This window comes from Henckelia pumila, chromosome 4, assembly GCF_033568475.1.
Source record: "Henckelia pumila isolate YLH828 chromosome 4, ASM3356847v2, whole genome shotgun sequence".
In the NCBI taxonomy this organism is placed as follows: domain Eukaryota; kingdom Viridiplantae; phylum Streptophyta; class Magnoliopsida; order Lamiales; family Gesneriaceae; genus Henckelia; species Henckelia pumila.
The window spans coordinates 156,661,062-156,688,043 of NC_133123.1; the positions used below are offsets into that span (position 1 = coordinate 156,661,062).

At 40.1% G+C, this 26,982-nt stretch overlaps 1 protein-coding gene across 1 annotated transcript; it reads left to right on the forward strand.

Moving 5' to 3' along the window:
• Positions 1-8,912: 8,912 nt before the first annotated feature.
• On the forward strand, positions 8,913-10,400 carry LOC140867061 (protein ENHANCED PSEUDOMONAS SUSCEPTIBILITY 1-like). Its single transcript, XM_073272133.1, has one exon. It carries the CDS (start codon positions 9,007-9,009, stop codon positions 10,306-10,308), a length of 1,302 nt encoding a protein of 433 aa, XP_073128234.1. The 5' UTR covers positions 8,913-9,006; the 3' UTR covers positions 10,309-10,400.
• Positions 10,401-26,982: the final 16,582 nt, after the last annotated feature.

Genomic DNA, 26,982 nt, shown 5'->3' on the forward strand with positions numbered 1-26,982 from the left:
GTGAGATTTCCTCTAAGTGAGGCGGCCGCGATCCGCGTTCTCTTCTCCTCTGCTTCTGAGTGAACATGAGAGAGAGCTTGTAAGCGTGAGGGGATAGTGACTTTGTGTCCTCGTTTTTCCTTGTTTACACTTAAACTTTGTGTTGGGTTTCCTCGCTGTGTGTTTGAGGCAACATGTTTGCGTTGGGAAATCGTTGTGTCTTCGATCGCCTTGGTTTGCCGGTTGAAATGGAGAAACGGTTCTAGTTATCTGAGCCCGAAGCTCGCTTATTTCTTCCCGTTTATTGAACTGTCGTTCCTTTATTTTTCTGTTCATTCCTTTGGTTTTCTTTCTTGTCTGTTTTCTGCTGTTGGCTTTGGTTTGTAATTGTGCAGGTGATACGTAATTAGAGGATGGCTAATCGGCTCAAGCTCAAGGTGGATACCTAACAGTGGTATCAAAGCCACTAGTCCGCCGCCTAGCCGCTGCCGCCTATAGGAGAGCAGCTACCGTCGCCGCTGGGCTTCGCAGCCATGAAGCTAGGTCTGTTCGTCCATCGCACTTGCTGCTCTGCCGTGTCGCTGATTTTTGTTTGGCTGGTCAGCCGCGACTTTGAGTCTTCTCGTTGGTATTACTGGTTCGTGGGATCTAAACTATTACTTAGAGTTTCGCACTGGTAAATTGGCTTGAACCTCTTTTATCGCATTTGTAGTAGCCGCTGGCCGCGGATTAGGTACTGGGATTTTTTGCTGGTAGATTCCTAGGGCTTATGTGTTTATTTGTGTTTTGGCTGTGTTTTCACTTCTGTGATTTTAATTGGCTTCCGTTGTGACTGCTCTAATTAGTGAGTTAACTGCCTTTCTGTGAAAAATTAGTTGGTTTTGCTTTGGTGTTTTTTCTGTGTGAAAAAATGTCATTCACTCGTTTTAATCTTGAACCTTTTAATGGGAAAACAGATTTTTCAATTTGGCAGCAGAAAATGAAGGGAATTTTAATACAACAAAAAGTTTTCAAAGCAATAGATTTGTCATATCCTGCTGCCGAAACGGCTGAGAAAAAAGCTAAAATGGATGAATTTTTTTACTCCTCTATTATCTTGAATTTATCTGATTTTGTGCTAAGAAAAGCGGGTAAACTGAAATCGGCCAAAGAACTTTGGGAAAAATTAGAAGAGCTCTATACGGAGACTTCACTGCCGAGTAAATTATTTTTACTTGAAAAATTTTTCCGTTTCAAACTCAATTTGAACAAGGACATTGATGAAAATATTGATGTTTTTACCAAACTAATTCAAGATATTATGAAAACAGTAGATAAACACATTGATGAATACACACATATTGTTCTCTTGAATGCTATTCCTGATTCTTACAGTGATGTTAAATCTGCTATTAAGTATGGTAGAGATAATATAACATTAGAAACTGTTGTGAATGGTCTTAAAAGCAAAGAGATCGATTTGAAAACCAATAGGGGTGGTAATAATTCTGGTGAGGCTATGTTTGTTAGAGGAAGGTCTAAAACTCATTTTCAAAGACATTCAAACAACAATAATTAATCCTATGCCAAGAACAGAGGTAAGAGTAAGCGAAGATCTCAGTCGAGGCCTAAAAACCGAAAATGTTTTAATTGTGGTGAAACATGTCATTACATTAAAGATTGTTCAAGGCCTAAACAAAAACAAAACCAGAATTACAAAAATCAGCATGATGATATTGCTAATATGGCTTCTTATAGTGAAAACATGGGTGATGTTTTTATGGTGACTGAAGTATGTGATGTGCCTACTGTGAATTCTGTGCATTCAAGTGCTTTGTGTGAAAATGAATGGCTTGTAGATTCTGCGTGCACTTTTCACATGTCTCCATTCAAAAATCTGTTTTCTACTTATACAGAAGTGAAGCATGGGTCTGTTTCTATGGCTAATGAAAAGATGTGTCAAGTTGCTGGTCTTGGTGATGTATGTTTGAAATTTGATTCAGGTTATATGTTGACTTTGAAAAATGTTAGACATGTTTCTGATTTATGTCATAATTTGATTTCCTGTGCTGCTTTGGAAAATGATGGTCTACAGGGTAGATGGGGTAATGGGGTCATGAAAATGATGTCTTCTTTTTCTAAGCCCTAGGTTGCCTAAGACTCTTTTTACTTGTCTTGCCGAAAATCCTTGGTACTTCTGTAATGTTGGATTTTCTCTCATAATCCTTTGTACCATATTATGAGATATCGTGGTTTGACTAAAAAATCCAGCCAAACTCTCATGTGTTTCGTGTCGAAACACTTCTTCTTTATTTTGATTCTGATTCATCTTCAGATTCATCTTGGCTAAGCAATATCTCTTCTTCGTATATACTTTCATCTGAGGGGGATATCCTCAAATTGATATACTTGGACTAAATCTTGAAAGAAGACCGCACCATCTATATCTGGTGTTGCTTCAAAGAGTTTAACTCCCTTTTTCTCGTTTTCTAGACAGTTTGTAGATATATGTCCTCTTGCTCCACATGTCCAGCAGTTGCAATCCTTAAAACTTTCACTTGCTCTCGTATGAGTTCTTCTGAAAGTTCTTCTAGATGGTGTTCTTCCCCTGCCTTGTGATGAGTTTGTTGCTGGAGATGTTCTTGTAGGTCCACTTCTTCTACCTGATCTATAGGATCTGGCCTTTTGTTTGGACCAAAATGTTCTTGGTTTCTAAGAACTTTTCATTCTTTTATTGTAGGGATTATTTTTAAATTTCTTCCTTTTAAATCCCTGTGATTTATTCCCTATAACCGTAGGGAGATCATTTTCTCTACAACATAGAGAAGTATGCTTATTAATACCCCTTATTTTCTTGTAGTTCTTCTGTAATGCTGCTATATGACACCATTCCGCCAATTTTCCTTTCAAAAAGGAGGCGTGTCTTGCCAATGTATCAAGATTACCTGGAACTTATTCTTTTATCAGCATTTCTCTCTAAGGGCTTGGCATTTTTGCAAAAAATAGCTGAATGGATACATTTTATTCTGAATTCCATCTATATTTGGTGAATAACATAATATATTCATCAACTAAACATATATCATGTAACTCGAGGCTATACAGAGCTTGCGTATATCTTCTCTTTTTCTCTGTATCTTGATTATTGAAATAGTCTACCCCTATGAATTGTGCTTTAAAAAGGGTGGCCATTCTTCCTACAATCTCGCTAAGTGATTCTCCTGCTAAGATTGATTCCTTGGTTTCTAGCATTGTCATTTCCCAAGCTATCTTGACAGATCCCATTAGATTCATTTTCATAAGTTTGATAAATCTTTTTTTATTGAGATCTAAAGTTCCTGCTGCTATTCTCATGGCTGATGTCCAATCATCTATGAGATTTTCTTTGTTTTTGAAGTCCAGAACATCCAGGTTTAACATAACCCCATAAGGATGTATCGGGTCTAAAACATTTTTTTCATAAGGAGTTTGATGTATTGGTATATTACTTCTTCTTGATCTGGTTTCTGCTGGATGTGAATTTTCTCCAACATGGAACTCACTATGTGGTTCTTCTGTTTTAACCATATATCTCGGGGGATTCCCTATGGGTTGTTCACCCTCAAAGAAATTCATTTTTAGATCTACTACTTTGAGATTCGAAAAAGAATCCGCAAGATCTTGTAGATTCTCGAGATTTAATCTTTCTAAAGTAGTCATCAGATAGTGTTTTTCTTTGATACTGTCTTTATAAGATTAATCATCAATTCATCATCAGTTAAAGGTTTTTGAACCATTTTGGTTTTACCTTTCTGATGTAACAGAGGTTCGGTACCAAACGAGAGTGGTAACCTTCCTCCTGTATTTCCCTTTTTAGAACCAGAAGTATGTTCTAGATTTATGATTTTGGTTTGAAGATCCTTTAGAGTTACAAGAATTTTTTCTTGTTTTTTAATGATTTTTCCAATCTGCCAAGGTATTTCATACAGCTGATTACTGTAATATTGTACCGTCTTTTGAATTTCTCTAAGATCTCCGGAGATTTTAGAGGAATCTGGTGTGATCTCTAGAAATTGAGAATTAGAAATCATATTTCTTAATCTCTTCAGAGAGTATAAAAGACTAAGTCTCTTTAAGTTCTATTGTAAAGAATCTATTTTAAATAGATTCACTTGTTTATGGGATTTCATATAAATGAAATCCTTCTGATTCAAACTCTCGTTTGAATCCATGGTTTTTTGAAAATCTCTTCCTCAACAAAGAAAAATATGATTTAATGAATAATATAAAGTTTGAATAAAATTACCTAGACTCTGATACCATTTTTTTTTTGCCCAAATGAAATATTAGTTATAATTGCTAAAACAAGGGTATTATAGGTAATTTTTAGTTTGGGGGACATATTAAGAAAACTATTTTTTAAATAAGGGATATAATTAGGAACGAATAAAGTGTTAGTATATTTTTGGAAAATTTAGGAAACTTTGAGGACGTATTTGAGTTTTATCTCGATTTTTTTAATCGATAATCCACCCAATATTTGAAAACTAATATCCAAATTACAAATTAATATGTAAGTTGACAACGGACACGAACCATCATGCACTCTCGAGTCTTGCGAACGACTGGACCGGTACTCTCTCGAGTCGTGAATGGCGAATCATGAGCCAGCCCACAAACCTTAAGCAATTATGTTTTAATCTCTTTTTGGGTTCTTGATATTGTTATCTATGAATTTATTGGTTTATCACTTTATTTATTTTGTTTATGAGTGATAATACTAAGGAATGTTTTCAGATTAATGAGAGTGAATAAGCGACAATGGTTAGATTTACATGTATGAGAAATGTTACTTAAAAAAAAATTGACATGCCGTAGGGGTGTTTATATTTCAGATAAAATCGAAAAAAACGGAAATTCAAATCGAAAAAATCAAAGATCGAACCGAACCGAAAACCGTATTTTGTAATTCGGATATAAATATTAAAACCGAAGTTTATTTGGTTCGGTTTTGTATTATATATGTCAAAACCGAACCGACCGAAAAAACCGAAATTGAATTAAATTAATAATTAAATTAATATTTTTTATTTATATTATATATGTTATGAGATAATATTTAGTGAATGAATAGTCATTTTGAATAATTTTTAGTTGATTGTTGTTTATTTAATTCATTATTGTTGTTTATGTAATTTTTAGTTGATTGTAGTTTATGTCAGTAATTTTAACCTTATTTTTAAAGTTTTTACTAAAAATCATGTAAAAAAACATATTATATTTTACAATGTATTTATTTTATTAATTTTAATAATTGTATCAAAATCGGAATAACCATATTAAAATTTATTTTGTTTTTTTGAAAATATTATAAGATTGTGGTTGGATATTTGTTCTTGTATTGTTTGTTATTTTTTATTTCTTCACTATATGATTATAACTTTAAGTTGTGTGTTGGGGTATTTAAATTACATGTTGGATGAAATTTATGTTTCTTTTATTGTGTTATGTATTATTAATGATAAAACCGACCAAACCGAACCGTATAAACCGGTCCGTTATAGTACAAAAACCAAACCGAACCGAAGTAAAACGGTTTGACTTTGGATTATATTTTTCATAAACCGAAAATCGAAAAACCGAACCGAAATTAGACAAATTAAAACTGAACCGACCGATGAACACCCCTAATAGACAGACTACAATTTTTGGGTACCCTTTTTAATCGAGTACTCAAAAAACCGACTTTTCGGATACCCGATAATTTTGAATAAGGTTATTTTGGGTAGTCCGATTTGCTACCAGACAGATCGGGTTTATTATTGTTGAAGGAGATTATTATTTATTAAGAAATTAATCCCATGCATCCCACAATTAAATTTAAAATCCAAATAACGTGTTAAACACTTAAACCTTTTGACTAAAATCAAATAAAGAAATTTATAATGATTATAGCTGAACCCCTCCTGTTAATTTGTTGTTTATTTTATATATGTATTTAATTTGTTCCCTTTGGGCTTGGATGACACGGAAAATCCCATTTGATGAAATAGAAAAGCTTATTTTAAACATATGGTCAAAGAATCCAGCTGACAGCTGTATTGGTTGCAATAAAATAACAAACAAAAAAACTCATGTGAGACGGTCTCGACGAGTCAATTTGTGAGACAGATCTCATATTTGAGACACACATTAAAAAATATTATTTTTTATGTTAAAAATATTACTTTTTATTGTAAATATGAATAAGGTTGACCCTTCTCACATATAAAGATATGTGAGTCCGACTCATAAAAAACCTACTCAACAACAAATTTATAGTGATTATAGCTGATCACCTCCTGTTAGCATGTTGTTTATTTTATATATATTCATTTAATTTTTTCCCTTGGATGACACAGAAAATCTCATATGATGAAATAGAAAAGCTTATTTTAAACATATGGTCAAAGAATCCAGCTGACAGCTGTATTGGTTGCAATAAAATAAAAAAACACAAAAACTCATGTGAGACGGTCTCAACGAGTCAATTTGTGAGACAGATCTCATATTTGAGTCACACATTAAAAAAATATTATTTTTTATGTTAAAAGTATTACTTTTTATTGTAAATATGGATAAAGTTGACTCTTCTCACGTATAAATATCTGTGAGACCGACTCATAAAAAACCTACTCAACAACAAATTTATAGTGATTATAGCTGATCACCTCCTGTTAACATGTTGTTTATTTTATATATATGCATTTAATTTTTTCCCTTGGATGACACGAATAATCCCATTTGATGAAATAGAAAAGCTTATTTTAAACATATGGTAAGAGAATCCACCTGTATTGGTTGCAATAAAATAACACGTCCACAGGGGCATATGCGAGTTGGTAAGGCCTGAGGTGACATGAGAAGAAATTCCCCAGCGTTGCGGGTTCGATCCTCGTATGGAGCATATTCCCTGCTGAAATATTGTGGGGGGTATGCTCTGGGGATTGTGCCATGTGCTCCCTCGGCCTCCTTCAGGTCCCTGCCGCTCGTGCACATCCCTTGATTTACCCTCCGCATGAGCCAATGGGCCTCTGACTTATGTGAAATTAGGTCCCCTTCGGGGTCAACCTTTTTTAAATAAAATAACAAACACAAAAATACACGTGAGACGGTCTCAACAGATCAATTTGTGAAACAAATCTCATATTTGAGTCACACGTTAAAAAATATTAATTTTTATGTTAAAATTAAAGTATTACTTTTTATTGCAAATATGGATAGGGTTGACCCGTCTCACGTATAAAAATCCGTGAGACTGTCTCACAAGAAACCTACTACTCAACAACAATTTGCTGCTTAACACGATGTTCGTATGATATTATATACATATGTGTAAAAGAATATGAGTACTCTCGTGCACACGTTGCGTGCTTGTAAAGTTCGTGTTTTTTAAAGAAAAAAATAGAATTTAAAAATACAAAAAAAGTAGTGTTTTCATAAATATATAGTCACTTATAAAACACAAAAAATATATCAATTTTATAGTGTGTGACATTTTCGTAATAAAAATATATCAAAATTCAAAAGTCATAAAGTTAATGTCATTTTGGTAAATAAAAAAAATTTAATAGCTAAGAAAATATAAAGACATATAAAAATTAAATGTCTTATTTTTATAATAATTTATTTTTTGTTGTGAATTAAGTTAGGATATAATGGTAATTTTATATCAAATTTCTTCAATTAATTACAGGTTGGTTATTTAAAAGACATCAATTATAATAATATAGTAAGATGATAAAATAAAACTACATTAAAGTAAAATATGGTGAGTAATATTTTAAATAGACATATAAATCAACACATTTTTCATTTAAAATCAATAGTTCGCGTGCACAAATTGTTTACGTAATTAATTTTTTTTTAAAATTTAAGAAAATATTTCAAATACTGATTATGATTGACAAATCATTTAGTTATTTTTTAAATTTACTAAAATATGTTTGTTGCATGTACAAACTTTTATTTGATGAAATAAAGAATATTTTTGTCAATTCATTAAATTACCAAGTTAGTTACTCTAAAGGTTGACACTTTATTATATAGTATAGATAGTATAAATGTATTGCTTTGCAATTTTTTCAAAGGAAAATTACAATTTTAGCTGCATACATTGGTACGTGTTTTAGATATTAGTTCTGTAAAAATTGTTAATGTTTGGTTTTCATTAAATAACTTGTATTTTTTTTCGATTGGGTTTGTGCGTTTTGTTAGACAAAAAACCACTAAAATCATCGAATATTGTTTATTTGACATGCATGGATAATGAAAATAATCACATGAACAATGTGCTAATTTTCTTTTGTTAACATTTATTTTTTTTTCTCCCCCTAGACCACTTGAAGTAGGGAGCGATACACTTATTAAATTATTATTATTACTACTATTATTGTTGTTCTCACATGCAAAGCAAGTATAATTTTTTATTTTATATAATTATATATACCCAAAAAAATTTTCATCCCCAAAGATATTGTTTGATATAATAGACGAAAATAAGAGGAGCCACAATTTTTTACTCATATCATATTTATTTTACTTTTTGGTTAACTTTTTCATCTCATGATTGATGGTCCATAATATTGTTATTGGGTATGGGTTGTGACGAAGGTAAGATTGACTTGATATGTGTACGTAATTTTACTAGTAGCAATTGTTTGCAATTGACAAGTACATTTAAAACATTATATAATAGTAAACATAATAATCCATACAAAATTTTAAAAAAAAACATACAAAACAATTCATCTCTATATATTACTCATCCATATCATTTTTTTTATTACATTTGCACAAATCTTTCATTCCTTTCTTGCATCCATTAACACCAACGATATAGGTATTATTTTGTAGAACTTCGAGAAAAAAATTAAAAAGTGTTTCTTTAAAGATCTACAAAACAGTAACATAATATATAAAGTTTTTGAAGTGATGGTTTCACAATAAATATCCCCTTCACCAACTCAAATATCCCATTACCAGAAGACATTAAAAATCAGGTATGCCGGAAACCGAAATACTACGTTCATGCATCGTTCATCGACCGCCGCCGTTTTGAAGATGGAGTTGGCTCCATGGGATCTCTACTGTCTCTCAATCTGCTATATTCAAGAAGGACTCGTGTTTTGCAATCCCAGAATATCCGATGAAGAATTCAAGAAAACCTTGGTGAATCACCTCAAAACCTCGCTTTCAAGAACATTAGACTTCTTCCCTCCCCTGGCGGGCCGATTGGGAGCCACTGAAAGCGACGATGGGACGAGCTCTTTCTTCGTAGACTGCAACAATGCCGGAGCCGAGTTCACTCAAGCCATCGCCCCGGGCGTGTCGGTTTCCGACATCTTGGATCCCATCTATGTACCTGAGAATATTGTTTCTTCATTTTTCCCAATGAATAAGATTTGCAATGTGGAAGGGGTTTCCAAGCCATTGCTCGGGGTGCAAGTCACGGAGCTAGAAGACGGGTTCTTCGTCGGCTGCTCCGCGAATCATGTCGTAGTAGACGGGTATTCTTTCTGGCATTTCTTGAATTCTTGGTCTGAAATATCCCGTGGTTCCGAAACTATATCGAAAGTCCCTGTTTTCCAACGCTGGATTCCTGAAAGCATCAAACTCCCGATCCGTTTTCCAACGCCATTCGAAAGGCGAAACATGTTCGGTGACTTCGATTCAGCTCCATTGCTACAAAGGGTGTTTCATTTCAGCAAACAGAACATCGCTAAGCTCAAATCCAGGGCCAATTCTGAGGCGGGCACTGAAAAGATCTCATCTTTACAGTCTCTGTTAGCTCATGTATGGCGATCCCTGTTGCGCGGGAGGCGTAGCAGCAGCACTAATCGAAACCCAGAGAATCAAGAAATTTACTTCTACATGCCCATTGGTACCAGAGACAGAATACCTCTGCAGAATTCTTACTTCGGCAACGCGATTTACGCCGCCAAAGTCGCAGCGACGGAGGACGATATCTTGCATCGTGGGCTGGGATATACGGCAATGAAGTTACACGGTGTGGTCGCCCAGCAAACTATGGAACAACCGATCAAAACCATGGAACACTGGGCGGCAAATCCTACGATGCCGCCTAGTGTGGGCCGAAATAGTAATGTTTGTATCGTTAGTAGCTCCCCGAGATTCGACGTGTATGGGAACAACTTCGGATGGGGAAAACCGATCGCTGCGAGGAGTGGGGTGGGGTCGAAATTCGACGGGAGAATCAAAGTTCACGCAGCTGCGGATTCTGACGGCATCAACGTAACAGCTTACTCAACCAAGGAATCACTGGAGGCGATGGCAAATGATGCTGAGTTCATGGAAGCTGTTACCTTTTGATTTGCATTTGAAAATCTGGTCCTTCGGAGTTGATTAATGGAGATTTAATATATTTCCTATATGTAAATCCAAGTGTAACGGGCTATGGTTCCCATTCGTGACCCAAATGACAATTTAAATATGGGTAAATGTGGTACTATAATATTATTGAATTTCAGTTTACTGTTCTTGTTATTGTATATTCGATTTTTTACCCTTCTAGTCTTTATTAATTGGGAGTATCGGGAAAATCACTGGGAAAATCAAACATCAATTTGCTGGTATTGCGAACAAGCTCGCCTAGAGTTTTAGTTCCAGAAAGATACAAAATCTTAGGATTGGAAAACAAGTTTTGGCCTTAACTCTCAGAATACAAGGAGAGTACTGTAGTTTCACTTATTCGGTTTGATTTTCGATTTTTTGGGATGATATATTGATGCATTTATTTAATTAAATATCAAAAAAGTTAAGAGCACGTATTGTGCTTTGGCCCAACTACTTCATATTATTTCTCAGCCCAATAAACAAGGCCTTTTTATAATACCAATCCCTATGCCTAATCTATATTATTTCTCGGCCCAATAAACAAGGCCTTTTTATAATACCAATCCCTATGCCTAATCTGTAGATTGAGTGTGAGAGCGTGAGATTTCCTCTAAGTGAGGCGGCCGCGATCCGCGTTCTCTTCTCCTCTGCTTCTGAGTGAACGTGAGAGAGAGCTTGTAAGCGTGAGGGGATAGTGACTTTGTGTCATCGTTTTTCCTTGTTTACACTTAAACTTTGTGTTGGGTTTCCTCGCTGTGCGTTTGAGGCAACATGTTTGCGTTGGGAAATCGTTGTGTCTTCGCCTTGGTTTGCCGGTTGAAATGGAGAAACGGTTCTAGTTATCTGAGCCCGAAGCTCGCTTATTTCTTCCCGTTTATTGAACTGTCGTTCCTTTATTTTTCTGTTTATTCCTTTGGTTTTCTTTCTTGTCTGTTTTCTGCTGCTGGCTTTGGTTTGTAATTGTGCAGGTGAAAGGTAATTAGAGGATGGCTAATCGGCTCAAGCTCCAGGTGGATACCTAACAGTGGTATCAAAGCCACTAGTCCGCCGCCTAGCCGCTGCCGCCTAGCCGCTGCCGCCTATAGGAGAGCAACTACCGTCGCCGCTGGGCTTCGCAGCCATGAAGCTAGGTCTGTTCGGCCATTGCACTTGCTGCTCTACCGTGTCGCTGGTTTTTGTTCTGCTGGTCAGCCGCGACTTTGAGTCTTCTCGTTGGTATTACTGGTTCATGGGATCTAAACTATTACTTAGAGTTTCGCACTAGTAAATTGGCTTGAACCTCTTTTATTGCATTTGTAGTAGCCGCTGGCCGCGGATTAGGTACTGGGATTTTTTGCTGGTAGATTCCTAGGACTTATGTGTTTATTTGTGTTGGCTGTGTTTTCACTTCTGTGATTTTAAGTGGCTTCCGTTGTGACTGCTCTAATTAGTGAGTTTACTGCCTTTCTGTGAAAAATTAGTTGGTTTTGCTTTGGTGTTTTTTCTGTGTGAAAAAATGTCATTCACTCGTTTTAATCTTGAACCTTTTAATGGGAAAACAGATTTCTCAATTTGGCAGCAGAAAATGAAGGGAATTTTAATACAACAAAAAGTTTTCAAAGCAATAGATTTGTCATATCCTGCTGCCGAAACGGCTGAGAAAAAAGCTAAAATGGATGAATTTGCTTACTCCTCTATTATCTTGAATTTATCTGATTCTGTGCTAAGAAAAGCGGGTAAACTGAAATCGGCCAAAGAACTTTGGGAAAAATTAGAAGAGCTCTATACGGAGACTTCACTGCCGAGTAAATTATTTTTACTTGAAAATTTTTTCCGTTTCAAACTCTATTTGAACAAGGAAATTGATAAAAATATTGATGTGTTTACCAAACTAATTCAAGATATTAAGAAAACAGGATATAAACACATTGATGAATACACACATATTGCTCTTGATTGCTATTCCTGATTCTTACAGTGATGTTAAATCTGCTATTAAGTATGGTAGAGATAATATAACATTAGAAACTATTGTGAATGGTCTTAAAAGCAAAGAGATCGATTTGAAAACCAATAGGGGTGGTAATAATTCTGGTGAGGCTATGTTTGTTAGAGGAAGGTCTAAAACTCGTTTTCAAAGACATTCAAACAACCATAATTAATCCTATGCCAAGAACAGAGGTAAGAGTAAGCAAAGATCTCAGTCGAGGCCTAAAAACCGAAAATGTTTTAATTGTGGTGAAACATGTCATTACATTAAAGATTGTTCAAGGCCTAAACAAAAACAAAACCAGAATTACAAAAATCAGCATGATGATATTGCTAATATGGCTTCTTCTAGTGAAAACATGGGTGATGTTTTTATGGTGACTGAAGTATGTGATGTGCCTACTGTGAATTCTGTGCATTCAAGTGCTTTGTGTGAAAATGAATGGCTTATAGATTCTGCGTGCACTTTTCACATGTCTCCATTCAAAAATCTGTTTTCTACTTATACAGAAGTGAAGCATGGGTCTGTTTCTATGGCTAATGAAAAGATGTGTCAAGTTCCTGGTCTTGGTGATGTATGTTTGAAATTTGATTCAGGTTATGTGCTGACTTTGAACAATGTTAGACATGTTCCTGATTTATGTCATAATTTGATTTCCTGTGCTGCTTTGGAAGATGACGGTCTACAGGGTAGATGGGGTAATGGGGTCATGAAAATACTGAAAGGTTCTTTGGTGATGTTCAAAGCTGAAAAATTGAGAAACTTGTATGTTTGCCATTGTAGTAGCCCGTACTCAGTTTTAGTGAGTAATTGCTAATTAATCTAATAAACATGATTAAGGAAACTCTTAATGGATTAACGGAGTCCGGGAATAGGCCCGGAATGATCAGAAATGGTCCGGAGGGTCAGGTGGATCGGACGCAACGTCCGAGGATCGGACGCAACGTTCGTGCCATCAGAATACGTCATTGCTTACGCACTTGATGGGACATTAAAAGCAACGAAGGGGAACAGACGCAATGTTCGTCGGACGAACGGATTCAACGATGAGGAACAGACGTTCCGTTAGTTGTCTATAAATAGAGGTGTCGAGATTCATTTCCAAGCAAACCATTCACCTCTTCTCTCTCAATTCCTCGGTCTTATAGCTTATATCTAGGGCATTCTAGGCGTCCCGTTGGGAATCCGGAAGTGGCATAACGATCCGGGCATCATAGCGGAGCTGTGGCCTAGTTTTGAGGCAATCGACAGCAAAGGGCTAACGACGGACAAAGGTATAGCTTTTGCTTCTTAAAAATATTTAGGAGTATGCAATAGCTTAGTTAAGGTTTTTAGAGCATTTTAATGATATTAGTATCATTTCGCTGTGTAGTGCGGTTATAGGCGTGAACTTAGAGCTAGTAGAACTTGCCTAATATTTGAGGTACGAAAGTAGTGTTCGAGATATCCTGACTGAGGATCTACGTACTCGTTTCTGGTGGAAGGGAATGAAACGCAGTGTTTATCAGTTTGTTTCGAGATGTTTGCTGTGTCAACAAGTCAAGGCAAAGCACCGACGACCTGGAGGATTGCTTCACAGTCTGCCTATTCCTAAGTGGAAATGGGAGTTTATCACAATGAACTTTGTGATTCATTTGCCGGTATCCCCGAGGATGCATGTATTATGTGATTGCATGATTTATATGACATGATTTTATGCTGCATACATTTGCATCTTGAGCTATCTCTTTTGACATGTCTGTTAGTAGGGTTTTATCCTATCCTGTTAGTGGATGGACTTCCATCGATTTGGGTCCCGCGTATCCACTGGTTATCGATATGTGAGCCACCACTTAAAGCGACGGCACAACGTGCTACATACCAGGGCCCGGTCTGTCTTTGTTATCTGATTCTTGACCTCAAGTCAGTAGGTGGTTCACTTGCATTCATGTATACTCATACTCTCGTACTGAGCATTTTATGCTCACATCTCGTACTCTGTGTTTCTGGACACCCTATTCCATGGGGCAGATTTGCGATTGGATGAGGCGGGTGGATCCAAAAGGGGTTAGGCAGTGGTTGGCCAGCTGGAGCTTCGTCTAAGTTTTTATTCTCTTGTATTGGGTTGATACAACTTTTGATTTGGTTGTATAAACTATTTGGGTGATTACAGATTCCTTTCCTTGGGATTGTATATTGTTATTATTGTTTTCGCAGCTTAATTGTAGTGACCCGATCCATAATTAGCGATTAATGAGTATATTAATCTTGTAATCATGTTTTGATTTATTAATACATGATTAATAAAGTTTCGGTTGGATTAACGGACTTCAGAAATGGATTCAGAATGATCGGAAAAGACCCGAAGGATGACCAGGAATGGAAGCAACGTTCATGGAACAGAAGCAACGTTCTGGCAGTGATGTCATCCATGACGTCAACAATATTACGTCATTTATTACGCATATGATGGGACATCGGAAGCAACGAAGAGGAACAGATGCAATGTTTGTCAGGCAGAACAGATGCAACGATGGGGAACAAACGTTCCGTTTCGTGTCTATATATAGAGGGTCCGAGAACTCATTTTCTTGCACCAATCTCCTCTCTTCTCTCTCGATTCCTAGCCTTTCTAACTCAGATCTAGGGAGATCTAGGAGTCCTATTGGGATTCCGGAAGTGGCGCAACGATCTGGACGTCGTAGCGGAGCTGTGGCCTAGTTTTGAGGTTATTGACAGCAAGGGGCTAACGACGGACGCATGTATAGCTTTGGCTTCCTAAAAATATTTAGGAGTATGCAATAGTTTAGTTAAGGCTTTAGAGCTTAATTATTGATGCATGAGTAATTGCATTGTAGTAGCAGTAGACTGGACTAGTAGGCTTGGAGTCTAGACCAGCGGAGCTAGGTTTTGACCTGTAGTGTTAGAGGTACGTAAGTACTAACCGAGATAGCCAGCATGATATATTTGCATGTATGTTGCATGATTATGTGCTATATGTTTTATCATGTTTTAGCATGTTTTACCGCCTTAGCACATGCACTATTTTACGTATGACTGCATCCTTAGAGATGTGAGTCATTGACAGTCTCCATAGGGAACAATGATCTCATGTTGGACTCGAGTCAGGTATGACAGTTTTCATATGAGACTTGTATCCTGTTTTGGATTCGGGTCAGGATGGGGTTGACTCAGCCCTGATATAGAATATACGAGTACCCCGCGGAGTAGTTCTCTAGCCGGTATTGTATATTCCTGGCGCCATGAGCAAGTGTTTCACTTGGGTTTTTAAATCATATGTGTGCGCATATTTGTACATATATCATTGCTTATGTATTGAGCGTTGTCGCTCACGCCCCTGTGTTTGGGTATTGTGGTGTACCTTGTGGCGGGGCAGGTTTGAGGCTAGACGGTCCAGGTGGCTCTCAGCAGGATATAGGATCCGAGAGCGTGAGGTTTTAGAGGGTAGGGATTTGTTTACCCTGAACCTTTGATTTGGTTGTATAATGATATTATACACTTTTGTTATCGTCGGTTGTATTCTGCCGATTGGATTTGTTATATTTTAAATTATCCGCTCCTTACGCTTTAAGTATTATTGCATGCGCTAATTAAACTCTGATTAGATAGTGGATCCGGGTAGGGTCACCACACTTTTTGGTATCAGAGCACATTGCACTTGGAATTACGTAAAGCGGATTAAGTAATTATCTCTTCTTATGCAACAGATGGCAGATTACGATGAGAGTCATGATAGCGGAGGCGGCGGTCGATGGGGCGATCCAAATGATCGTAGACATCGTCGAGGACAGCCTGAGGAGCGCAAACGAGTGAGCATGCGCAGATTTAAGGAGGTTAGCCCGAAGCCATTGACAGGTGGTGAGACGCCTAAGGAGGCGGAGGATTGGCTCGAGATGATGGAGCAGTGTTTTCAGGAGTTCCGTTGCACAGATGAGGATATGATGGAGATTCTTGCCTTCATGCTCGAGGGACGTGCGAGGAAGTGGTGGAGATCTAATTCCGCACCATTCATAGCAGCGAGAGGAGTACCTACGTGGGGCGAGTTTCGTACAGCTTATCAGAGACTGTATTTTTCTTCAACTCCACGACAGGCGAAAGCCAGTGAGTTACTGAGTCTGCGACAGGGCACTATGACGATCGAGGAGTACCAGCAGAAGTTATTTGATCTGCTACCTTATTGTCCACACATTGCTGATAGTTCTATGGTTAAGTACGACCATTTCCTTCAGGTTCTGAACCCTGAGATTCATCGGATGGTTGCTGTGGGCAGTGATATTATCTACGAGGGCTTGGTGGACCGTTGTCGCCAAGCAGAGGACAGTATTCGGAGGAACAAAGGACTCTTCTCTTCTTCTTCCAGGCCAGCGAGTTCTAGTCCTTTTGGTCCAAAGGGTCAGTATTTCAAGAAGCCAGGAGGTACTTCTTCTTCATCTGGATCCGGCGGAGTGCATCGTTTTGGTGGACAGAGACCGAACCGATGTAGTCAGTGCAGACGCAGGCATCCTCCAAGATAGTGTGGTCGATCGACCAGTGCATGTTTCCAGTGTGGCTAGGAGGGTCACATGAAGAGGGATTGTCCGATGATGATTGGAGCAGCAGGTGGTTCCGAAGGTTCTCAGGCATCTGTTCAGCCACCTCAGTATCAGCAGTCACCTTATCAGCAGCAGTATTCGCAATAGCGTCAGCAGCCGCAGCAGTCTCAGCGGCAGCCTACTCAGACTCCTTCTCGGGTTCATTCTTCTTTGCGGCCACGTGCCCAGGTCAGGTCTTTGCGCTTAACTAGAAACAGGCAGAGACTGACAGTGATCGGATGATCGCAGGTAACTGTAGTTTATGTGGTTTTCCTGCATATGTTTTGATTGATACTGGTACATTGCATTCTTTCGTATCAGCACGTTTTGCTAAGAAGTATAAGTTGTCATTTATTCCCTTAGATGTGTTGATAGTAGTTTCTACTCCTATGGGTAGCGAGGTTTTAGACAAGCATCTAATTGTGGGTTGTGTTTTGGATTTCGAGGGGAATCAGCTTAGTGCTAACCTAATGGTTCTAGATATGGAGGATTTCGATTGAATCATTGGGATAGATCTCTTGACTGTCTATCGAGCGATAGTAGATTGCTATCAGATATTTGTTCAGTTCCGACCAGAGGATAGCGAGTCTTGGTATTTCTATGGTGAGGGAGCGCGACCCCCGATGCCAGTGGTTTCTGCTCTAAAAGCCCGGCGTGCTTTAGAGTCTGGCAGGGAAGGCTACCTTATCTACGTCATTGACGCATCCTTAGGAGAGCCAGATATCCAGGAGATACCAGTAGGTTCGTGATTTTCCAGATGTTTTTCCGGAGGAGATTCCAGGCTTACCACCAGTGAGGGAGATCGAGTTTGGCATTGAGTTACTACCAAGGACTGCACCGATTTCCAGAGCTCCTTATCGTTTAGCAACATCAGAGATGAAAGAGCTGAAGAAACAATTGCAAGATCTTCTTGATAAGGGCTATATTCGACCCAGTGTTTCGCCATGGGGAGCCCCAGTACTGTTTGTCAAGAAGAAGGATGGTTCGATGCAGTTGTGTATCAACTACCGTCAGTTGAATCAAGTGACAGTGAAAAATAAGTATCCTCTTCTGCGGATAGATGATCTCTTTGATCAGTTGTAGGGTACTTCTGTCTAATCGAAGATTGATCTTTGGTCTGGGTATCATCAGTTGCAAGTTCGGCAGGAGAATGTTCCTAAGACAGCATTTCGTACGCGATATGGACCCTATGAGTTTCTAGTGATGCCGTTTGGTCTGATGAATGCTCCAGCTGTTTTTATGGATCAGATGAACAGAGTGTTCCACGAATTTTTGGATAAGTTCGTGGTAGTGTTCATCGATGATATCTTGGTTTATTCTCACAGCATGGATGAGAATGTCTACCATCTCTACACGGTACTCCAGGTCTTGAGGGAGAGACAGTTGTACGCGAAGTTGAGCAAGTGTGACTTCTGGATCGACCGAGTTGTATTCCTTGGTCATGTCATTTCTCAGGAAGGCGTATCTGTTGACCCTAGCAAGACAAAGGCTATTTTGAATTGGTCGCGTCCGACTATAGCTTCTGAGATTCGTAGTTTCCTTGGTTTGGTAGGGTACTGTCGATGTTTTGTGGAGAATTTCTCTCAGATAGCTAGGCCGTTGACACAGTTGACGAAGAAAGATGCTTTTTTCGTGTGGTCTGATGCTTGTGAGGATAGTTTTTGTGAGTTGAGACGTCGATTGACGACAACTCCAGTTCTTGCTTTTTTGTCTGGATCAGTTGGGTTTGTAGTCTACACCGATGCTTCTCTCCAGGGTTTGGGGTGCGTGTTGACTCAGAATGGCCACGTGATCGCGTATGATTCCAGACAGTTGAAGACTCACGAGAAGAACTATCACGTACATGATCTAGAGCTTGCAGCCATTGTCTTTTCTCTGAAGATATGGCATCACTATTTGTACGGAAAAAGATTTGAGATCTTCACTGATCATAAGAGTTTGAAGTATCTGTTCACTCAAACTGAGTTGAACACGCGGCAGCGTCGTTGGATGGATCTGTTGAAGGATTACTATTGTGAGATCAAGTACCATCCAGGTTCATCAAACCCCATTGCTGATGCGCTTAGTCGCAAAGTCTATGTTAGTTCCCTTCGTACCAGTTCATTTTCGAAGGCAGTGGAGGAGTGTTGTTCTTTGGGATTCAAATTCCGTCATAAGAAAGAACAGCGAGGGATTCGTGTTTCTTCCGTGCTCGCAGAGCCAGCTTTGTATCGACGAATCTGCGAAGCTCAGAATTCTGATCTGAAGACTCAGAAGTTAGCCCGTTTGGCTGAGGGTGGTAATACTTCTAGTTTTCATCTGCAAGAATATGGTCTATTGTGTCTTTCTGGTCGAGTAGTGGTACCCGAGTATTCTGCTTTGAGGGAAGAGATCTTATCACAAGCTCACCTCAGTCGATTCTTTGTACATCCAGGCAGCATGAAGATGTATAAAGATCTTCGCACTCATTTTTGGTGGAAAGGGATGAAGCGCAGTGTCTATCAGTTTGTATCCCGATGCCTTGTATGTCAGTAGGTCAAGGCAGAGTTTCGACGAACCGGTGGTTTGCTTCATAGCTTAGAGATTCCGGAATGGAAGTGGGAGCATGTGACGATGGATTTTGTCATCCACTTGCCTATGTCTTTCAGGAATTGTGATGCTATTTGGGTTGTCGTGGACCGCTTATCTAAGTCAGCGCATTTTCTTCCCTATAACCGCGATTATACCTTTGATAGGATGGCACAATTGTATGTGCGGGAGATCGTTCGATTGCATGGTATTCCGTTGAGTATTGTCAATGATAGAGATCAGAGATTCACCTCGAGATTCTGGGGTAGTTTCCAGCGAGCCCTTGGTACTACTTTGATCTTTAGTATGACTTATCATCCAGAGACAGATAGACAGTCCGAGCGTACTATTCGTACCTTTGAGGATATGCTTCGCGCAGCAGTGATGGATTTTGGTCCTGTGTGGCATGATCATATACCATTGGTGGAGTTCGCTTACAACAATAGTTACCATCGCAGCATTGGCATGGCACCATTTGAGGCTCTTTATGGATGTCGTTGTCGTACACCTCTGTTTTGGGACGAGGTTGGCGAGCGTCAGTTTGAGGGTCCTCAGATGATTCAGTAGATGACTGATGCAGTGGAGTTGATCCGACGCAAGATTAAGGTGGCCCAGGATCGACAAGCTAGTTACGCGAACACTCATCGGAGGCCGTTACATTTCGAGGTAGGAGAGCATGTATTCTTGCGTGTATCACCTTTCCGAAAGGTGATGAGGTTTGGTCGCAAGGGTAAGCTGAAAATGAGATTTATTGATCCTTTCGAGATTCTCGAGAAGGTTGGTGACGTGGCTTATCATCTAGCATTGCCACCAGATCTTTTGGGGATTTACGATGTGTTCCACGTGTCCTTGCTGAGACAGTACGTGGCGGATCAGTCACACATTTTGCATCCGACCGAGGTGCAGTTGGATCAGGATTTGTCGTATGTGGAGAGATCCCTACGGATTCTAGACAGGAAGGACAATGTACTTCATAACAAGCGTATACCGTTGGTGATGTTACAGTGGCAGCGTAGAGGCAGAGGAAGCTACATGGGAGTTAGAGAGCCGGATGCGAGCCGAGCACCCCGAGTTATTTTGAGATTTTGTACTTCTTTGTATCAAGTTTGTACTTGTTCAGTTGTAATAAAGATCATTTGGTTGACTATTCATGTTTTCCTCTAAGACATAAATTTCGAGGACAAAATTTTTTAAGTGGGGAGAATGTAGTGACCCGTATCCATAATAAGCAATTAATGAGTATATTAATCATGTAATCATGTTTTGATTTATTAATACATGATTAAGGAAGTTTCGGTTGGATTAACGGACTTCAGAAATGGATTCAGAATGATCGAAAAAGCCCCGAAGGATGACCAGGAACAGAAGCAACGTTCTGGCAGTGATGCCATCCGTGACGTCAACAATATTACGTCATTGCTTACGCACATGATGGGACATCGGAAGCAACGAAGAGGAACGAACGCAACGTTCGTCAGGCAGAACAGACGCCACGATGGGGAACGGACGTTTCGTTCCGTGTCTATATATAGAGGGTACGAAAACTCATTTTCTTGCACCAATCTCCTCTCTTCTCTCTATTCCTAGCCCTTATATCTCAGATCTAGGGAGATCTAGGCGTCCTATCGGGATTTCGGAAGTGGCGCAACGATCTAGACGTCGTAGCGGAGCTGTGGCCTAGTTTTGAGGCTATCGACAGCAAGGGGCTAACGACGGACGCATGTATAGCTTTAGCTTCCTAAAAATATTTATGAGTATGCAATAGTTTAGTTAAGGCTTTTAGAGCTTAATTATTGATGCATGAGTAATTGCATTGTAGTAGCAGTAGACTGGACTAGTAGGCTTGTAGTCTAGACCAGCGAAGCTAGGTTTTGACCAGCAGTGTTAGAGGTACGTAAGTACTGACCAAGATAGGCGGCATGATATATTTGCATGTATATTGCATGAGTATGTGCTATATGTTTTATCAGGTTTTAGCATGTTTTACCGCCTTAGCACATGCACTATTTTACGTATGACTGCATCCTGAGAGATGTGAGTCATTGACAGTCTTCATAGGGAACAATGATCTCATGTTGGACTCGAGTCAGGTATGACAGTTTCCATATGGGATTTGTATCCTGTTTTGGATTCGGGTCAGGATGGGGTTGGCTCAGCCCTGATATAGAATATACGAGTACCCCGTAGAGTAGCTCTCTAGCCGGTACTGTATAATCCTGGCGCCATGAGCAAGTGTTTTACTTGGGTTTCTAAATCATCCGTGTGCGCATATTTGTACATATATCATTGCTTAAGTATTGAGCGTTGTCGCTCACGCCCCTGTGTTTGGGTATTGTGGTGTACCTTGTGGCGGGGCAGGTTTGAGGCTGAACGGTCCAGGCGGCTCTCAACAGGATTGAGGATCCAAGAGCATGAGGTTTTAGAGGGTAGGGATTTGTTTATCCCGAACCTTCGATTTGGTTGTATAATGATATTTATACACTTTTGTTATCGTTGGTTGTATTCTGCCGATTGGATTTGTTGTATTTTAAATTATCTGCTCCTTATGCTTTAAGTATTATTGCATGCGCTAATTAAACTCTGATTAGATAGTGGATCCGGGTAGTGTCACTACATTAATTCTGGTTTACTATTTGATTAAGTTAATTGCATGTCTAAGTTCTGTTTAGTAGGTGATGTCGGTAAGGGTCACTATATTTATGATATCAGAGCATGCATAGTATTCTTGGGATTTAATTTTGCATAAGATAACCACGAGGTTAATTTTGTAGATGGTGGATCGCGATGATCAGAGTAGCCATGGCAGTATAGGTGGACGTTGGGGCGATGTTGACCGAGAACTTCGTCGGGAACTCCATCATCATCGCCATGATGATCAGCATTTCAGTGTGCCCCGATTCTTATCTATGGGTCCTAAGCCCTTGGTTGGAGGCGAGTCTCCGAAGGATGCGGAGAACTGGCTAGACCGTATGGAGACGACTTTTCAGAATTTCCACTGTAATGAGGAGCAGAAAATGGAGACGCTTGGTTATCTTTTGGATGGGCGAGCCCGTAGGTGGTGGAGGTTTACTTCTGCACCCTTTGTTGCGGCGAGAGGAGTGGCCACCTAGGCCGAGTTCCGCACAGTTTTTCAGAAGCTGTATTTTCCTCCTGCACTCCGTCAGAAAAAGACGAGTGAGTTACTGAGATTGCAGCAGGGACCTATGTCTATTGAGGAGTATTAGCAGAAGTTCTTTGATCTGTTGTCTTATTGCCCAGAGATTGCTGATAGCTCTGAGATGAAGTACAATCTGTTCCTTCATGGCCTTAACCCTGAGATTCATGACTGTGTGGAGGTCGGTGATGATATGTCCTACGAGGGTTTGGTGAGCCGTTGTCACCAGGTGGAGGATAGCATTCAGTAGAACAGGTCTTTCTCTCAGTCGAGGCATGCGAGTTCTTTGGGTCCCCGTGCTCAATGTTTCAAGAAGTCCGGATCTACTTCTTCTTCCTTTGGTTTCGGTGGTGTTGTTAGCTTTGGGAAGAAGGATAAAAGTGATCATTGCGGGAAGAACCATCCGACCGACCGATGGCGTAAAGCTTCTGGGGCATGTTTTCGATGTGGAGAGGTTGGTCATCTCCGGAGGGATTGTCCACTATCTGGGGAAGCGGTTCTGATTCTGGTTCAGGATCGGGTTCTCAGGCCACAGTTCAGCAGAGGTCGCAGCGACAGTCTGCTGGGAGTTCTCATTTGAGGCCACGAGCTTTTGGCCAGGTTTTTGCCTTGAGACACGATCAGGCAGTGGAGGAGAATGAAAAGTTCATCGCAGGTACATTTCTGTTATATGGTATACCTGCTCTTGTACTTATTGACACTCGTGCATCTCATTCCTTCATTTCTTAACGTTTTGTTAAGAGGCATAAGTTACCATGCATTGCACTAGACGTAGTAGTATTTGTTTCTACTCCGACGAGTCAGTCTGCTTTAGCAAAGCGTCTAGTGATGAGTTGCCCTTTAGAGTTCGAAGGGAACATTCTGATATCGAATCTCATGGTTCTTGCAATGGACGACTTTGATTGTATTCTGGGGATAGACATGCTGACTACCTATCGAGCTTCAGTGGACTACTATCAGAGAATAGTACGCTTTCATCCAGATGGGAGTGATAGCTGGTTTTTCTATGGTGAAGGAGCGCGACCCTCGATGCCCTTGGTATCAGCTTTGAGAGCCTGTCGAGCTCTAGAGTCTGGCGGGGAAGGCTACCTTATCTATGCAGTTGATTTGTCCTCTGAGAGAGTTGGGATATAGAGTATTCCTGTTGTGGATGAATTCTCAGATGTATTTTCGGATGAGATTCCTGGTTTTCCTCCTGCTAGGGTAGTCGAGTTTGACATAGAGTTGATGTCGGGTACTTTGCCTATTTCTCGAGCACCGTATCGTCTGGCTCCGTCAGAGATGCGACAGTTGAAGAATCAGTTATAGGATCTTTTGGACAAGGGGTACATTCGTCCTAGTGTATCTCCTTGGGGAGCTCCTGTTCTTTTTGTGAAGAAGAAGGATGGGTCTATGCGGTTGTGCATTGACTATCGGCAGCTGAACCGAGTTACTGTGAAGAACAAGTATCCTTTGCCTCGTATTGATGACTTGTTTGATCAGTTGCAGGGTACTTCAGTTTACTCCAAGATTGACTTGAGGTCTGGGTATCATCAGATGAGAGTCCGAGATCAGGACGTAGCCAAGACTGCATTATGTACTCGCTATGGGCATTACGAGTTTATAGTGATGCCATTTGATTTGACTAATGCACCAGCTATATTTATGGATCTGATTAACCATGTTTTCAGGGAGTATTTGGACAAGTTTTTCGTGGTCTTTATTGACGACATTCTGGTGTATTCGCGCAATGCGGACGAGCATGTTTCTCACTTACGGTTGGTACTGCAGACTCTTCGGGATGAGCAGTTGTACGCCAAACTGAGTAAGTGTGAGTTCTGGATGGATCGAGTGATCTTTCTTGGCCATATCATATCCAGGGAGGGGATTTCTGTTGATCCGAGCAAGATTGAAGCTGTGCTTAATTGGTCACGTCCGACGACGGTTGCTGAGATCTGTAGTTTTCTGGATCAAGCGGTATATTATCGTCGCTTCATTTTGAACTTTTCACAGCTAACTCGACCGTTGACACAGCTTACCCGCAAGGGTATTGATTTCGAGTGGTCCTCTGAGTGTGAGGAGAATTTTTGCGAGCTTCGATGGCGGTTGACTTTTGCGCCGGTGTTGGCATTACCGTCAGGATTTTGAGGGTATGTGGTTTACACATATGCTTCTCTTCAGGGGTTAGGTTGTGTCCTGACTCAGAATGGGCATGTGATCGCATACGCTTCTAGACAGTTGAAGTTGCACGAAGACAATTATCCAGTTCATGATTTGGAATTGGCAGCCATTGTGTTCGCTTTGAAGATCTGACGTCATTATATGTATGACGAGAAATTTGAGATCTTCACCGAACACAAGAATCTCAATTATTTGTTCACTCAGGCGGAGTTGAACATGAGGAAGAGACGTTGGATGGACTTGCTTAAGAACTATGATTGCGAGATTAAGTACCATCCGGGAGCTGCTAATCTCACTGCTGATGCTTTGAGTTGCAACGTGCGACTATCCGCACTTCATACTTGTTCGATGTCTAGTGCGATTGATGATTGTTGTTCTTCAGGGTATACCTTCAAACACAAGAAAGGTATGCAGAATATCCAGATGTTTGCAGTATTATCTGAGCCAGCTTTGTATTCGCGGATTCGGGATACTTAGATGTCTGATCCGGAGACCCAGCGTTTGGCTCGTCTAGACAACGAGGGTAACACGTTTATATTTCACTATCAGTCAGATGATTTTCTGTGTTTGTCTGGTAGGCTTGTGATCCCGAAGGATGAGGAGTTGCTAGAGGAGATCTTGTCTCAGGCACATCGCACTAAGTTGAGTATTTATCCGAGGAGCAACAAGATGTACAAGGATCTACATACTCGGTTTTGGTGGAAGGGAATGAAACACAGTGTGTATCAGTATACTTCGTAATGTTTGGTCTGTCAGCAGGTCAAGGCAGAGCACCGATGACCTGGAGGTTTGCTTCACAGTCTGCCTATTCCTGATTGGAAATGGGAGTTTATCACGATGGATTTTGTGACCCATTTGCCAGTATCCTCGAGGAACTGTGATGCTATCTTGGTTATGATGGACCGACTCACCAAGTCAGCTCATTTCATTTCCTATAGCCTAGAGTACAATGTGGATCGTATGGCTCGGTTGTAAATTCAGGAGATCGTTCGACTTCATGAAGTGCCTGTGAGCATTGTCAGCGATCGAGACCCCAGGTTTACTTCTAGGTTCTGGAGGAGTGTTCAGCGTGCGATGGGCACTACTCTCAGTTTGAGTACTGCCTATCATCCGGAGACCGATGGACAGTCAGAGCGCACTATCCGTACTTTGGAGGATATGCTTCGAGCATGTGTTATGAATTTTGGTTCAGCCTGGCAGGATCATTTGCCATTGATTGAGTTCGCGTACAACAACAACTATCATTGTAGCATTGGGATGGTTCCTTTTGAGGCATTGTACGGACAACGTTGTTGCACTCCACTCTTTTGGGAAGAAGTGGGGGAGAGACAGGCTGAGAGACCGGAATTAATCCAGCAGGCAGCAGATATTGTTGATCAGATCAAGAAACGGATTAAGACTGCACAGGATCGTCAGGCCAGCTATGTTAATACTAAGCATAGGCCTTTGCAGTTTGATGTTGGGGAGAAAATGTTTCTGATAGTGTCATATTTTCGCAGGATTCTCAGATTTGGCCTTAAGAGCAAGTTGTCTCCCAGATTTATCGGTCCGTTTGAGATCTTGGAGAGCATCGGCGATTTGGCTTATCGGCTATCTTTGCCACCGTATCTGTACAGTATTCATGACGTGTTCCACGTATCTCTGTTGCGACGGTATGTGGCAGATCAGTCTCATATTCTACAGCCGTCTGAAGTTCAGGTGGATTCGGGTTTGACCTATGTTGAGAGACCTATTCGTATCCTGGAGCATAAGGATAAGGTCTTGCGGAATAAAGTCATTCCTCTGGTTTTAGTTCAGTGGCAGCGTCGAGGCACTGAAGAAGCCACTTGGGAGCTCAAAAGCAGGATACGTACAGAACATCCTGAGTTATTTTGATTTCATTTCGAGTTGTATTTTAGTTGTAAACTCTCTGAATTTTTCATTTGAATTAAAGAATGTTTCTGCATCTTGTTTTATATTCAGTACTTAAGATCTGATTTCGAGGACGAAATATCTTAAGTGGGGGAGAATGTAGTAGCACATACCCAGTTTTAGTAAGTAATTGCTAATTAATCCAATAAACATGATTAAGAAAACTCTTAATGGATTAACGGGGTTCGGGAATAGGCCCGGAATGATCAGAAATGGTCTGGAGGGTTAGGTGGAACGGACGCAACGTCCGGGGATCGAACGCAGCATTCGTGCCATCAGAATACGTCATTGCTTACGCACTTGATGGGACATCGGAAGCAATGAAGGGGAACGGACGC